This window comes from Ixodes scapularis, unplaced genomic scaffold (genome assembly GCF_016920785.2).
Source record: "Ixodes scapularis isolate PalLabHiFi unplaced genomic scaffold, ASM1692078v2 PGA_scaffold8__174_contigs__length_109621045, whole genome shotgun sequence".
Lineage (NCBI taxonomy): Eukaryota > Metazoa > Arthropoda > Arachnida > Ixodida > Ixodidae > Ixodes > Ixodes scapularis.
Window position 1 is genome coordinate 5,346,851 of NW_024609883.1, and position 13,894 is coordinate 5,360,744.

General features: G+C 45.5%; 1 protein-coding gene and 2 pseudogenes across 1 annotated transcript; 1 reads left to right on the forward strand and 2 right to left on the reverse strand.

The window, feature by feature from the left end:
* Window positions 1-543: 543 nt before the first annotated feature.
* On the reverse strand, window positions 544-1,254 carry LOC121833480 (annotated as a pseudogene).
* Window positions 1,255-3,885: 2,631 nt separating this feature from the next.
* Window positions 3,886-4,620, reverse strand: LOC120842636. The gene has a single exon (XM_040213788.1). It carries the CDS (start codon window positions 4,618-4,620, stop codon window positions 3,886-3,888), a length of 735 nt encoding a protein of 244 aa, XP_040069722.1.
* A 1,746-nt stretch (window positions 4,621-6,366) lies between these two features.
* LOC120842637 lies at window positions 6,367-7,928 on the forward strand (annotated as a pseudogene).
* Window positions 7,929-13,894: the final 5,966 nt, after the last annotated feature.

Here is a 13,894-nt window from a genome sequence, read left to right on the forward strand (position 1 = left end):
AGCGCAAGATCACACTTAGCTTATGTATGGGGCCGTCTATAATTCCAGTTTACGCTACGCACGTCACTGAACTTCAGGCTTTTTTCGGATCCCCGCGCAAGCGAGTCCGGCGTTTGTCCCGTTCGTTAGGCCTATCGCTTCTTCGGAGAGCCATCCTTGCACTGTCTTGCATAGACTTGCTGGATCGAGCGCATGGACGTCACATCGCACACCAACACAAAACACGAGAACACCACACGCCACAACGGGGGATTCAGATTGCAGAAATGCACAACGCACACACACACAAACACACACACGCTCCAACTGGTTAACTGGACTGGGCCACGGGTCAGTGTAGCCAATGGAGCTCTCGCTGCAACGAGGTTTCTTGAGAGCTTCCCGCAAACCTCGGACATCTCAAACGGCTGAGTTGCAACGCGCTGATGGCCTCGTGTGCCAAACGTGATTATCATGCCAGTCTCCAGAAGAGAGAGAATAAAACTTTATTGTCCCAGCACTGTGAGTGGGCTGACGGGTGCAGCCCTCTTATCCAGCGCTGTCCTAGAAGACGGCCGAGATCCCCTGCACCTCGGCGGCTTCTTCGGCTAGCCGGATGGCCGAGACCTGATCTTGTGGGTCTGAGCTGAGCAGTAGGGCCTCCCAGTGCTCGCGGTCTTGGATTTTGCGGTCATCAATGGTCGGTGCCGTCTGAGAGCATGCCCATATGATATGTGGCAAATCCGCCTTCTCCTTACAGCATTTGCACGTATTTTCAAATTGTCCCGGATAGAACCGGCTACAGGCTACTGGGTTCGGTTACATGTTGGTTTGGAGGAGGCGCCAGGCCACCGCCTGCTTCGTAGTGAGTTCAGGTTGAGCTGGTGGGTACCGGGCCCGCCCCAGTCGATAGTGATTCGTGATTTCTAGATAGGTGGTCATCCGGTCTCCTCGCGTTCCCGGTTGGGCGGGCTCACTGGCTCGGCGTGTAAGACCTCGAGCTACCGTGTGAGCCGCCTCGTTGCCTGGGAGCGAGGAGTGCGCCGGTGCCCAAATAATTTGGATCGTCCCGCGTTGCCGCTGTTGGTGATGGTTGTGGTAGTATTTACCTGATTGTACCGGTCGTACCGGGTAACAAGCAACACTACGTGTAGAACGTTTTGAGATCCCCTGGGCGCTGTGTCCTCTTCTTCCTCCTTTGTCCCCCTACTTGCCCCGTTTATTCGGACTTACAAAACAATATTATTACATCTCTTTTTCCCACGCAAAAGACATTCGCCAAATCTTTTTGGTTTTCTTATGGTCCGTCCGGACCGGGTCTTTGGGTTGTTTTCTTCTGTAGGAGGAACACTGAATTCTGGTGTGCTTGCTTCAGGATGTGTTTGGTCGGTTGGTTTGGGTTTGGTTGGAACCAGGTGATGTGTATTCCGGCGGAGATATCCTGACCTTGTCCTTATAGTGTAGGATCGAGGTTCTGGTCTCTTGCCCGTAATTTTTCCAGTTGCTTTGCTGTCTCTTACTCATACCTCGCTGCCGATATCTAACTCCTGTTTTCGGCACACTCCGTGTCTCTTGTCGTAGTTTTCCGCTTGCTTATTTTTTTCTTCTCGATCCTTCTTCCGGAACTCCTCACGGTTGGGCAGTCTTGGCAAGAGTGTAGAAGCCAATACTGGCAGTGTGGTTCGCAACTGCCTTCCCATCAGAAGCTGTGCCGGACTGTATCCAGAAGGTCCTGGTGTTGTTCTGTAGACCAGTAATCCAAGCTCGGGATCTTCAGACTTCTTGATGATGTCTTTGGCTATCTTGACCATTCTTTCAGCTTCCCCGTTACTTTGCGGATAACGTGGACTGCTTGTAACGTGCTCGATCTTGTAATCCTTACAGAAGCCTTCGAATGGCTTGGAGCTGAATTGTGGACCGTTGTCTGACCGCAGAACCTCAGGTATTCCGTGGCGTGAAAATAGAGCCTTGAGATGTGATATGACTGCTTCTGAAGTGGTTTGTCTCAGTCTGGTTATTTCCACGTACCTCGAGTAGTAGTCTACGACGAGCAAATATTGGGCTCCTTTCAACTCGAACAAATCGGTCCCAACTCGTTGCCATGGTCTCTCTGGTAGCTCAGACGGGATCATCGGCTGTGTTTTTGGTACCCGCTCGTGTGCGCAGCTGAGACAGTTTGTGACAACATCAGCCATCTGAGAGCTTAGTCCTGGCCACCAAACTGACATCTTGGCTCGTTGCCGGCATCTCGAGATACCCTGATGGCCATCGTGCAGTCGGTGCAAGACTTGCTTCCTCATTTGACTTGGTATCACAAGGCGGTTGCCTCTCACGAGTAGGTTTTCTTGTACCGTGAGGTTGTGTCTTTCTTGGAAATATGGGGTGATCTCGATTGGCACTTGCTGCTTGCTAGTTGGCCACCCTTTTTCACAGTACTCCCTCACTTTAGTACAGACGGGGTCGGCCTCTTGCATCTTCTTTACCTCGATCAGGTACTCTCGGGATGCAGGGACTGACTAAAGGACGATTTGCACAAAAGCCTCGGTTTCTTCTTCCATATTGTCTGGAGGTTCAACAGGTGACCTTGACAGGGCATCGGCCGTCCAGAGTTCTTTTCCAGGCACGTGTGAGATTGTGTAGCAGAATCTCATCAGCCGCAGTTTGAATCGCTGAACTCTGGCTGGAATTGCATTCAGTTCTTTGGACCCAAGAAGAGGTACGAGTGGACGATGATCTGTTTGGATGTGAAACTGCGTTCCTAGCAGGAACTTCTCGAATCGTTCACATGCCCAAGTCACGGCGTACGCTTCTTTCTCAATCTGTGCGTATTTTGTTTCTGTGGTACTCAGTCCTTTCGAAGCGAAGGCTACTGGTCGAATGTTTCCGTTCTTGTCCTTTTGTAGTAGCACTGCCCCCAAACCGTAAGACGAAGCATCTGCTGAAACAATAATTTCTTGTTGCGGATCATACAGTGTTAGGGCTGTTGCCTCCTGGATGTCCTTCTTCACTGCATTGAATGCTATTTTCTGTGCAGTGTCCCACGTCCACTCGCTTGCCTTTTTGAGAAGGTCACGCAGAGGCTTCAATTTTTCGGAAAGATGGGGGATGAAGCGTCCTACTTGGTTTGCCATTCCGATGAATTGTCTCACCTCGGTCACTGTCGTTGGCGCTGGCATATTGGAGATGGCTGTGACCCTTTGTGGGTCTGGCTTGATCCCGTCCTGGCTGACGATGTGTCCCAAGAACTTTATGGACTTTTGCTTGAAATCGCATTTGTCGTTGAGTCGGACACCTGCTGCTTTCAACCTCTTAAGGACTTCCTCTAGCCTCTCATCATGCTCTTTCTCGTTGGCACCAGTGATCAGGATGTCGTCCATATGGCATAGGACTCCTGGGATTCCTTCCAGGATCTCGTTCATCCTTCGTTGAAAATACTCTGGGGCGGAAGAAATTCCAAACGGCAATCGTTGAAAACAAAATCTGCCAAAAGGTGTGATAAAGGTAGTCATAGTTTGTGACTCTTCTGCCAACCGAATTTGCCAAAATCCGGACTTGGCGTCTAGTTTTGTGTATAGTGATGTGCGTGACAACCGTCCCAGTGTTTCTACGACAGAGGGCAAAACTAGCTTTTCGCGTTCTATGTTCTTGTTGAGGTGCGTCAAATCCACGCAGATCCGTACTTCTCCGTTCGGCTTGGGCACAACAACCATTGCAGAACACCATGGTGTAGGCTCTTCAACTTTCCTTATGATTCGATCTTTCTGCATGCTTGCCAGCTGCTCTTGTACTTTCGTCATCAGTGCCAGGGGTACACGCCGTTATGTGTGGACGGAGACTGGCGTGGCGTCTTTCGAGAGTTTGGTAAGGTACCTGTCCTGTTTACTTCTTGTCCTTGTTTCTGTTGCGCTATTTTATATGTTTTATCGAGAGTTTGATTTTGTACTCTCCTGCCATTTCTCCGAGACCTTGGAACAACTCAGGGTATTGTTCATGGTACCTCTTGGCTGTTTGGTCCGAGACTGTGCACAGAAGTTGGATCAGCTCCAATTCGCTGCTGGCTTTTCTTCCCAAAAGAGGCTCTTCCAGGCCGTTCACTACGTAGATCACGTGCTGTATAGATTTATTGTTATGTTGTATTGTCGCTTGAAACTTGCCCAACACTTCGAGTTGCTGCCTTTTCGCACCGTAGAGCTTGGCAGCTGTCTCCTCAAGGGTCACCTTGCTTGGGACAGTGTTTGGAGGCATGGCACTGACGTCTGCACCAGAATCTATCTTGAACGTAGCAGGCGTTCCGTTGACTCGCAGTTTGACTTTCCACGCACTTCCTTCAGCTGCGCGGATGCTTCCAATCATCCAGTTTGGCGCTTCATTTGGGTCCTGTAGAGTCACCTCTTTTAGGGTGCTCTTGCCCTCATTCCTAAGCTTCTCAAAGCAAACTTGCTGCCAGTGACCTTTTTTTCCGCAGTTGCGACAGATTGATCCCGCTGCGGGGCACTTGGACTTTTCGTGTGCACTGTTGCCACATCTTCCACACGTCTGTGTTCTAGCCGCATTATTTTCAGCGTTTTTCGGCGTGTATTCTCGCCGCTTTGCGCCTTTCTCTTTTGCTGACATTCTTTTGTGGAGGGCATCCAGCGTCATGTCTTCTGCTTGGGACTCGCCTCTGACGACGGCTTGCTGTCGATGCACGGCTTCTTTCTGTCGAGCTCGAGTGTACGCAGCTTCCAGTGTCAGATTTGGGTCGCTTTGAAGTTTTTCTGAGAGCGAAGAATCTTGCAATCCAACGACAAAACGATCGCGGACGAGTTCTTCTTTCAACGCGCCGTAACCGCAATGTGTTACTAGGCGATGCAGGCTAGTCATGAAGCTCTCAACAGATTCACCCGGCTCTTGTTTCTTCTGGTGGAATTTGGCCCGTTCGTAGATAACGTTTCTCTTGCCGACGAAGTGGCTTTCGAAGAGTTGGGCAACTGCTTCGAACTGTCGCTGTTCGGTGTCGGTCAAAGCCGAGGCGGACAAAATGTCTTCCGCGTCCTCACCGAGAAAGTAGATTAATGCGTCTACTTGCGATCCTTCGTCTTCTTTATCGAGTTTCGAAACTCTACGGTACCTGTTAAAACGGGTGATCCACCTTGGCCATTCTTCTGGGCGCTTGAAATCAAAGGCTGCCGGCGCCGTGAAACCCGTTGCTAGCACTGTTGTTGGGGCCGTTACGTTCTCCGAGTTCGATGAAGCTTCCATTTCCGGAGCACTTCTGACACCATGTGGTAGTATTTACCTGATTGTACCGGTCGTACCGGGTAACAAGCAACACTACGTGTAGAACGTTTTGAGATCCCCTGGGCGCTGTGTCCTCTTCTTCCTCTTTTGTCCCCCTACTTGCCCCGTTTATTCGGACTTACAAAACAATATTATTACAATGGTCACCGTACGTTTTCCAGGTAGCCTTGCCCGTATTCCGGGCTGTGGCATCACAAATATTGCCACGCATCCCAACATGCATTGCGCTTTTCGACCACAGCTCGTCGAGCGCCAGCCAAAATGTGCTGTTTGGAACGAAAAATAAACCAATTCACTCAAAACACAAACCTGCCATTGTCATCGACAGGTATAAGTGATCACATTTAACCTTTTTCTGGACGAAATGGCTAGATTTAAATTTTCGTTTCAGTACCCTTTAAAGCTGCCTCGAACCGTCGTCACTCAAAACAGCAACAATTTGTCAGTTATATTTTGTATGAGCTATTATTTGCATGTGAGGCTAACTTCATTAGTCCTTCTCAGAGCTTGTAAATTATCTGTGCGTGAATATGTGTCTCTTTTCGTTTGCCACCTTTGCAATTTCTGGCCTTCGCCTCTCCCTTCCCCACAACTACATTTTTTGCAAGAGTGAATGAGTCTGCTTATTAAACCTCTTTGGGTCACCCTTCACCGTCCTATAAATGTTTAATCTCGTGTCGCTTTTATGTTTTTCTCCTTGACACCAGTTGTTGGGGGGGAAAGTTGCGGCATGTCGGTTCTCTTTATCGAGAGTTCTGCTGGAAGAGGGAAAACTGTCTTTTTTCTTTGACCTTCTCTGTCTTTCCTAAATTTATTTTTGCTCACTGTGTCTTTGTTATCACACCCCATGCTTCTGTGTTTGTAGAGGAGCAAGCCGAAAACGAAAAGCATTTTATGTGTAGCATCGGAACAGTGGCAGGGATCCAAAGGTCTATACACTGTTGATGTGGCATTTGTAGCAGATGGAGAGCCTGCGCTTCGTTTTGAAATGCCACTTATAGATGGTGCAAAATTTGAAGAAGGGCCATTTGCTCTTTTCTCATCAACGTTTCTTGTGGAACCCCTGACATGTACGAAGCTGCGTCAGGAGGTGTTATCTGTAGAGGTTTTAAAGACCCCTTTCCGTTGCTCAACATGCAGTCTTTTAGCGTTATTGAGTCTTTTGTTCCCGACTACTATATGCATGCAGTCCTCCTCGGTGTTTCTCGGTCACTTTTGAACTTGTGGTTTGACAGCAACAGTGGGGAGGCGTTCTATCTAGGTGAACCAGCAACTGTGAGGTTGGTGGACTGTATGATGAAAGCCATCGAGCCAATATCCAAGCTGGGCACGTTTCCCTGGGGAGTGAGCGAACGAAAACTCTGGAAGGCGCGGTAGTATCATTCGTGGCTTCTGTACTATCCGCCGCCGATACTCTGCGGGATTTCGCCCGAGCCTTTTCTTGGCCACCTGGCTCTTCTTGTATACTCTATTTATTACCTCGTTCATGACACACTCACAAAATATGACATTAACACAGCTCATATTTTGTTAACTGAATTTATGATAAAATACAACATGCTCTATGGAGACATTAACATGGTCTTCAATGTTCAGTTGTTCCAGTACCTAACAAAGAATGTCTTGCATTGGGAGCCTTTGTGGACCCATTCTTCCTTTTTACATCAAAGGAAACCGTGGAATAGCAATGCAGGATTTACAGAAGGCCATACTTAAAGAGGCACTGACACGTCAAAACTTAATTTTTTTTTATTTGTGATGTAGAGATTTTTTTAAAGCAATTTCCAAATGCCGAATTCGAAGTTCCCGCGCGATCCGCGCCGGTGCGTTGACGTAAATATTCCGGATTCCTGAGAGTCGACTTTCTTCACGACTCCATGCTGTTGCCATCGCAACCCGATGCAAAGAGGAAAGGAGGCGGGAGATGAGGGCGCCGGTGGACCGAGAAAAACAGTTTTATTTCATGCAGGGGGCGGTGCCGCCTGCCCAGGCAGCATGTTTTCCGAGGGAGGATACAATTCTGGAAGGCGACATCACACCGGACTCCAATCTTTGGTATTTAAAAAAAAGGGCCGTAGTGCGTTTGCAATTGCATTAAAAAACACGTTTTACGATTGCCGTTATTAAATGTTATAGAAATTTCGCCCACAAAGCTTCTAAACTTCATGATTTTTGAGGTCACAAATCAAAAGAAGCGAGGAGGCGAAGAGCGGGAAAGGAGGGCACCAAAAATAAAAAGGCGCGCGCGTCAGAAAATGTTTTTCCCGATGCATTTTTTTTGCGTGTCTATGACTCCAACTTGAATTGTTTTGGAAAATAAAAAATTACGACCCTTGGGGTGTCAGGTTTTGGAAAATAAAAAAGAATACGACCCTTGGGGTGTAAGTGCCCCTTTAAACAGTCTATACATTTCTTTGTCTTGACTAAAGGAACTGATCTAATGAAAAAGACACATTTTTCAAAGAAGAGAAAAGGTGCCACTTTGGGGACAAAATCTCTGGCGTAACTGTTTTGGGCAATGCGCAGCCATCCAATTTCAGCAGTGTCGAGAAAAGGTGCAATATCTCTACTCTTGGTGCTGCGCCTCCTTGTCTTTGTGTCTATTCAAGATTCATTGCTCGAGGTGTTGTGTACCGCTCGTCTCAATACACACGTGCTCAAAAATGTAATGACACCGTCGTAGTCCTGGTGAAAAGTTTGGTATTATTTGTTCGATCTTTTCTTGCACGCTTCATGATGCACAAGAAGTTGGCTCAATTGGCTGTTGGCTTAAGTTGAGAGTGATTGAGAGGTGCGCACCCGTGAGCATGTCTACTTTTTATTTATTTTTTTAAATAAGAGCAAGCACATGTACGGAAAAATGGTTTTCTGTTTGCCAATTCTAGAAGGGATGGAAACTATGTCTCGCTAATATTTGGTTGAAGCCCGAACATTGTTGCACAGCCCCTTCAAACTCTGAGCATACATGGATGTGCATTGTTTGCAGAAGCTATCAAACTAAAATTTGGACTATTTTATACAATGCAGGCCACCATATAGGTGGTCGTGGTACAGGGCTAGGATAAGCAAACATTTGCATTCATCCCGGCTTCTTTTTAAATGAATTTGGCCAATTTATAGAAAGAAAGTCGACTGTTAATTACAGTTTCAATGTCAGGTAAAGACAGAGCATGAAATCCATTGGTTTTGCAGTGCGAGCTTCCTCTCCTGATTGTCCGAGCTGTGGTGCACTAACACACTTGGCCATTGATGCGGTTGCACTTCCATACATATTTGTAGTTACACTTTTAATGTCTCCTTGCCTCCTTAACACTCATTTAGTGCACAAAAACTTGTAGTATTTTGTGAATATGGTGAAGATATGAGCTTGATTGATATTTTATCACCACCATGTAAATATGCAATGTCTTTAACATATATATATATATATATATATATATATATATGCACCAAAGCATGACTTATTGCCCTTTTGCATATTGAGTCACTTTAAAACATGATTTTCTTTTATACCCAATCACCATTCTGTTGCAAAATGATTGCATTTGTTCATGTATACTCGTCAATATACTAGCTGCTTCTCTTTTGTTCGTGGTCCATAAGATATCTGTAAAATAAACTTAATAAAAGTCCAAATAAGTCCTGTCCTGCATCTAATTTGTTTGCTGCCTATAAACATACACATATGTTGCTCTGCATTTTGGCAATATACCCTTTCACTAGATTGCTGAACACACAAGACTGATAAGGTCAGAGCACAGAACACGAATCTAACAACTTTGGAGCAATGTTCATAAGCTCAATGCTCAATAATTAATAAGTAATTATTAATGCTCACGCATTAATAATTACTTATTATTGTGCGAGCATTTGAAGCCCCATTTCGAAGAAAACCCTGCATTGTCGACGCGTCGGCGTAGTGATCTGTGCACTGGGGTAAGCTATGTCAACAACAATAAAAAAGAACTTACAAAAAGGTTGCATTTTGCATGACTTCTGTAGGATATATCTTGAGGCTGCATATCCACAGGCTTTCCATAGACCCCACATATGTCCCACGTAGCAACACAGAGTGCTCCCCTAGAGTGTGTGGCATCCCTACAGCAACCTGCACAATGTCGTACTTGTCCTATGGGATCCTAGGCTCTATTCCCACATGCTGCGGGGTACCTACAGCAACCCACAGAATCTCCTACATGTCCCATAAAAGCCACAGTTCTATCCCCACAGACTGTGTGGGGTACCTAAAAAGTCCCCACAAGCTGTGTGGGTTACCTAAGGAAGCGCCCACAGGCTGCGTGGGTTACCTAAAGGAGCCCACACAGTAACCCACATGTCCTATAGGCCCACAGGCCTGACCCCACAGAGATTTTAGGACACCCATACAACCCCATAAGTGCCCCATAGAGACCTCTAGGACCCCACACAGATTTTCTGTGGGTTCTCTGTGGGCATTTTGACCAGAGAAGACTAATCTGATGTGTCTAATATTGTTGTCATATGGTATGATTAAGGCTCCATGTTTTCGGAGTTTATTTTTTAGCAAAAATTTTGTGTTTATCGGAGTTTATTTTTCGTAAATCCCCAATTCTCCGAAATTCGGAGATTAGTTTCGCAGTGTTTCCTATTAAAAAAAGGGTAAACAATAACCGGATGCAAACGTATGCCAGATAAAAAATAAAATGCGCTTGTATCGATTAAGATTTCTTCGGTTGAATTTGGCGTTCGTGTCATTGGCAATGCTAATTTGTCCCACGGCAAAAGTCGCACACCAGTGTGGCTTCGATAAACGTCGATACTTAAAAATCAATAAACTGCCGGAGGTAGCCGCAAGGAAGCCCGTAGTCATCCTATCAATCTATCCCGCGGCCGCGCGAGGTGGAGTGGTTAAGGATGTAATAGAGAAGTTTAGACTGCCCCTCTTCCCTATTTTATACAATCTCTATGGTCCATAGCTTTCCCTGTTACCCCCAGAAACATACCTTCTCCTTTCTCTTAATCCCAAATCACATGGCCCAAACTGGAAACCAAAAGAGTGGCTTTTGTCGTAACACGAATAGTACGATGACCCGTTTCCATGAACTAACCTCGACAAGACAAGCCGTGAGACCCCCTTTTGATAACGGTCCGAGGCTTGAAAGATAGTTATGGCGTCATTTTCCCAGGACCATTAATCTTGCGTTGCTTAAATTGTAAAAAAAAACTTTGTTGTTGTTGTTGTTGTTGTTTTTGTTTTTGTCGTTGTTGTTGCTGTTGTTGTTGTTGTTTTTGGTTTTGTTGTTGTTGTTGTTGTTGTTGTTGTTGTGTGTGTGTGTGTGTGTGTGCGCGTGCGTGCGTGCGTGCGTGCGTGCGTGCGTGCGTGCGTGCGTGCGTGCGTGCGTGCGTGCGTCTGTGTGTGTGGGGGGTGGGTGGGTGGGTGTGGGTGTGGGTGTGGGTGGGGGGGGGGGCATGGGCACATAACAATTCGGAGTTATCGGATAAACCCGAATTGACAAAACTTTAACCGGCGAGTGTATTCCGGAGTTTTTCGGATTTATCCGAAAACACGGAACCCTAGGTATGATATATAACAATGACACTATTGATCAAATGAATATTTTTACCTTAGCGGCGTTGACAGTTGACACAATGGATACAACAGCACCCAGTGTACGGAAATCTAGGATGCTGGGGATGCTGCACATGACAAGCAAGGCAGTAGATGCTGACTCCTAATAGCTCAGGAACTTGCCTCATTTGAATCACAGGTCACAAGCAAGGGCCCTGTACACACATTTCTGAAATAGGTTTTGTCCTGATATGTGCAAGCATCACCATGGCTACCTCAAAAATCATTTAAGCCATTTTTTTCAATTTTTTATGCTAAATGTTTTTTTAGTGGCGTTTCACGGCACACGTCACCTTATCCCTGGCAGTCTTCTGCACTCATGCTTATACACTGCAACATTGCTTTGCATAGCAAGTGTTATTTGCAAATATGAAACTCGACCTTGTTTATATTTTCATTCTGCCACTTATGTTAATGTAAATTTTTACTTTCCAGGCGGTTTGCTTCGAGGGTAAAACATCAAGCAATATTTTATAGTCATATGTTTGAAGAAATGCCTCCACTTTGGGATATTCTGGATCAAAAGGATAGTTGGCAGAACTGGTTTTACTTACGGCAAGTGATTGCTTCAGTTCTAATATATTTATCATGCTTGTGAGAGTAAGCCTTGTCTGACATACCCGTGAGTGTCATGAGCTCTGAGAAGAGGGAATTGCATGATGGTTCCTTTTTATGTTTTTGGTCTTGCCACAGCACATATCATCTCTCTAATAGTCGTTTGCACCCATGCATGTACTGAAAGACTGCCTCACATAACTATAGTGTCGATTGCAATTTATGCAACTCTAGTACCCTTCTTACACGGGCAGCCTTATCCTCATTTAGGCCAACCGCAGTCACGTTTAACTGCAGTTATCTGCAGTTACACAGCAAATCAAGCTGCAGTTAGCCCGATAACCATGACTAAAGCAGACCGAGGTTGGCGGGCTTGCTTCGGGCTTGCTAACCGCTTTCAATATGGCGTCGTCCACCACTTCGCCACGTCCGCAAGTTGTGGCCACGTGCTCACTGTTTTAGAATGCTGGGGGAGTCATGTAGAAACGATCATAGCAGCAAATATTCTTGGAGGAGCCATACCTTGGGGTTGAAGCTGCCTTTATAGCAATCGCAGCATGTCTGGGCACAAGGAGAATTCTATTTTTTATTTATTTTGTTATTGTTTTGTTTTGGGGAGTATTTAATTAAAATCAGTTGAAACCGGTTGCAGATGCCTATGAACAATACAATATGCCTCGATAATTAATCTGCTTCAGTATTCATAGTGGTTACCTAACCCCACACTTGGTTTTGTTTCCATGTCAACTTGGAGCTAGGGAGCCATGTAATAGCATCTCGGTTCAGTTTAGAGGCCACGAACCATGATTAGCTTTACTGAGGTTAAGGCTACCTGTGGAACATGGATATAACTAGGGTTCTGCGTTTTCGGTTTCTATTTTTTCAAAATTCGGCGTACTTTTTTCGGTGTTTATTTTAAAATTCATTTTTTTTCGGCGTATATTTATGCCCGCAAAAGTTTATCGGCTTTTTTTCGGCGAATATAAAATAAACTGCAACAAACACCGGATCAGTTGATCCTTGTAGTTCTCCTATTTGTGATCACTCAAAGAATAACGGCACAGGTACATTGAAAAAGAAATGCTCACTTAATTTGGCAAAAGCTCTAAAAGAAACAAGGAAAAACCTGAGAAGCACGAACAAGTCAGATATGAAGCCTATGTCCGAAAAACATAGAACTTCACCTTCTGTACATCAGGATTACGTTATCTTATAACAGTGCACCCACATGTACACATCGCGACACTGTTAGCGCGAACACGACATCGGCTCATTACTGCATTTTACTTCTAAATAGTATCAGCGAGCACAAAATGTTATCGTTTACATTATAGAACTAAATAAGCTCCTTCCGTAGCATTCATAACTTGGATGACATCCCTTGGTTTCAAAGAGAAAAACTGGAAAAACCGGCGATCGCTTGTTCGCGCTAGCAGTGTCGCGCTCTGTACGTTCCCAGGTTCTCCTCGTTGATCCGCACTCTTTCTTTCCTGTTAATATGGCCCTGAGCTTTGAGAATGCCCTCTCAGCACTAATACTGGTCACTGGCAGACTCAGGAGGGGAAGCGCTGCCTGAGCCAAAATCGTCCAATCAACCAATTGTGACCGTTAAAAGAGAGACGGTGCTACTTTGTGAAGCTCAACGCAGCATGCAGAGCTTGCATCAAGTCAGTCTTCCTTAGAACGAGTTTTAAAACACGCTCGTACATGGCGAAGTTATGGGGCATTTCGGACTGCACGTTCCGATTGATGATGCGCACATTAAACCAAAACGTCGTGATGGCATCCGTGTATCCCATACATTCGGACACGTTTCGGTAGACACTGTCGTTCCACGTTTTCGCCACGGCTCTGCGGTACGACTGGAAGGTCAAAGTGACCTCTTCCGGTTAAAACTGAGCTTCAGAAAATTTATTCGACATACTTTTATCGGTTTTAATAAAAAAAAATGCCGAACCTAAAAACTGACCTTTTTCGGTTAAAACCGAATTTCCGAAAATGGATTCGGCGTACTTTTATCGGTTTCCATCGGTTTGAACCGAAAACTCCGAGCCCTAGATATAACTCGTTTATATTTGCGTACTGGCATTTATATTCATGTATTTATTACTTTTCAGGATGTTGGATTCTGGTCACAAAACTTCAAACAATGTATAGTGAAGTGCCTGGAGAAAGGCCTGCAGTTTCTCATATTTTGGATCTGAAAAAAAGTTGGCACCACGGGAGTTTTTTTGTGGTTTTTTACGGTAAGTCATTGGGCTTGATTTCTAGTACAGTGGTTCCCAAATGGGGGTCTGCATACCCCCTAATTGTTAGTCAAGCTAAGCAAGGAAACTTTTTGCTCTTATTATAGACACAACAAATGTCACACTTTGTGTGATGTTTCCTAATCTCACTAATATAAAGCAAGTCAATTTGATGATAGAATCGGACGGTTGGTTCGGATAGAGGTCTTCCTTTTTGTACCATTGG

Coding starts and splice junctions, on each gene's coding strand:
- LOC120842636 (XM_040213788.1), bottom strand. CDS start 4,620: ATGACGCTGGATGCCCTCCACAAAAGAATGTCAGCAAAAGAGAAAGGC.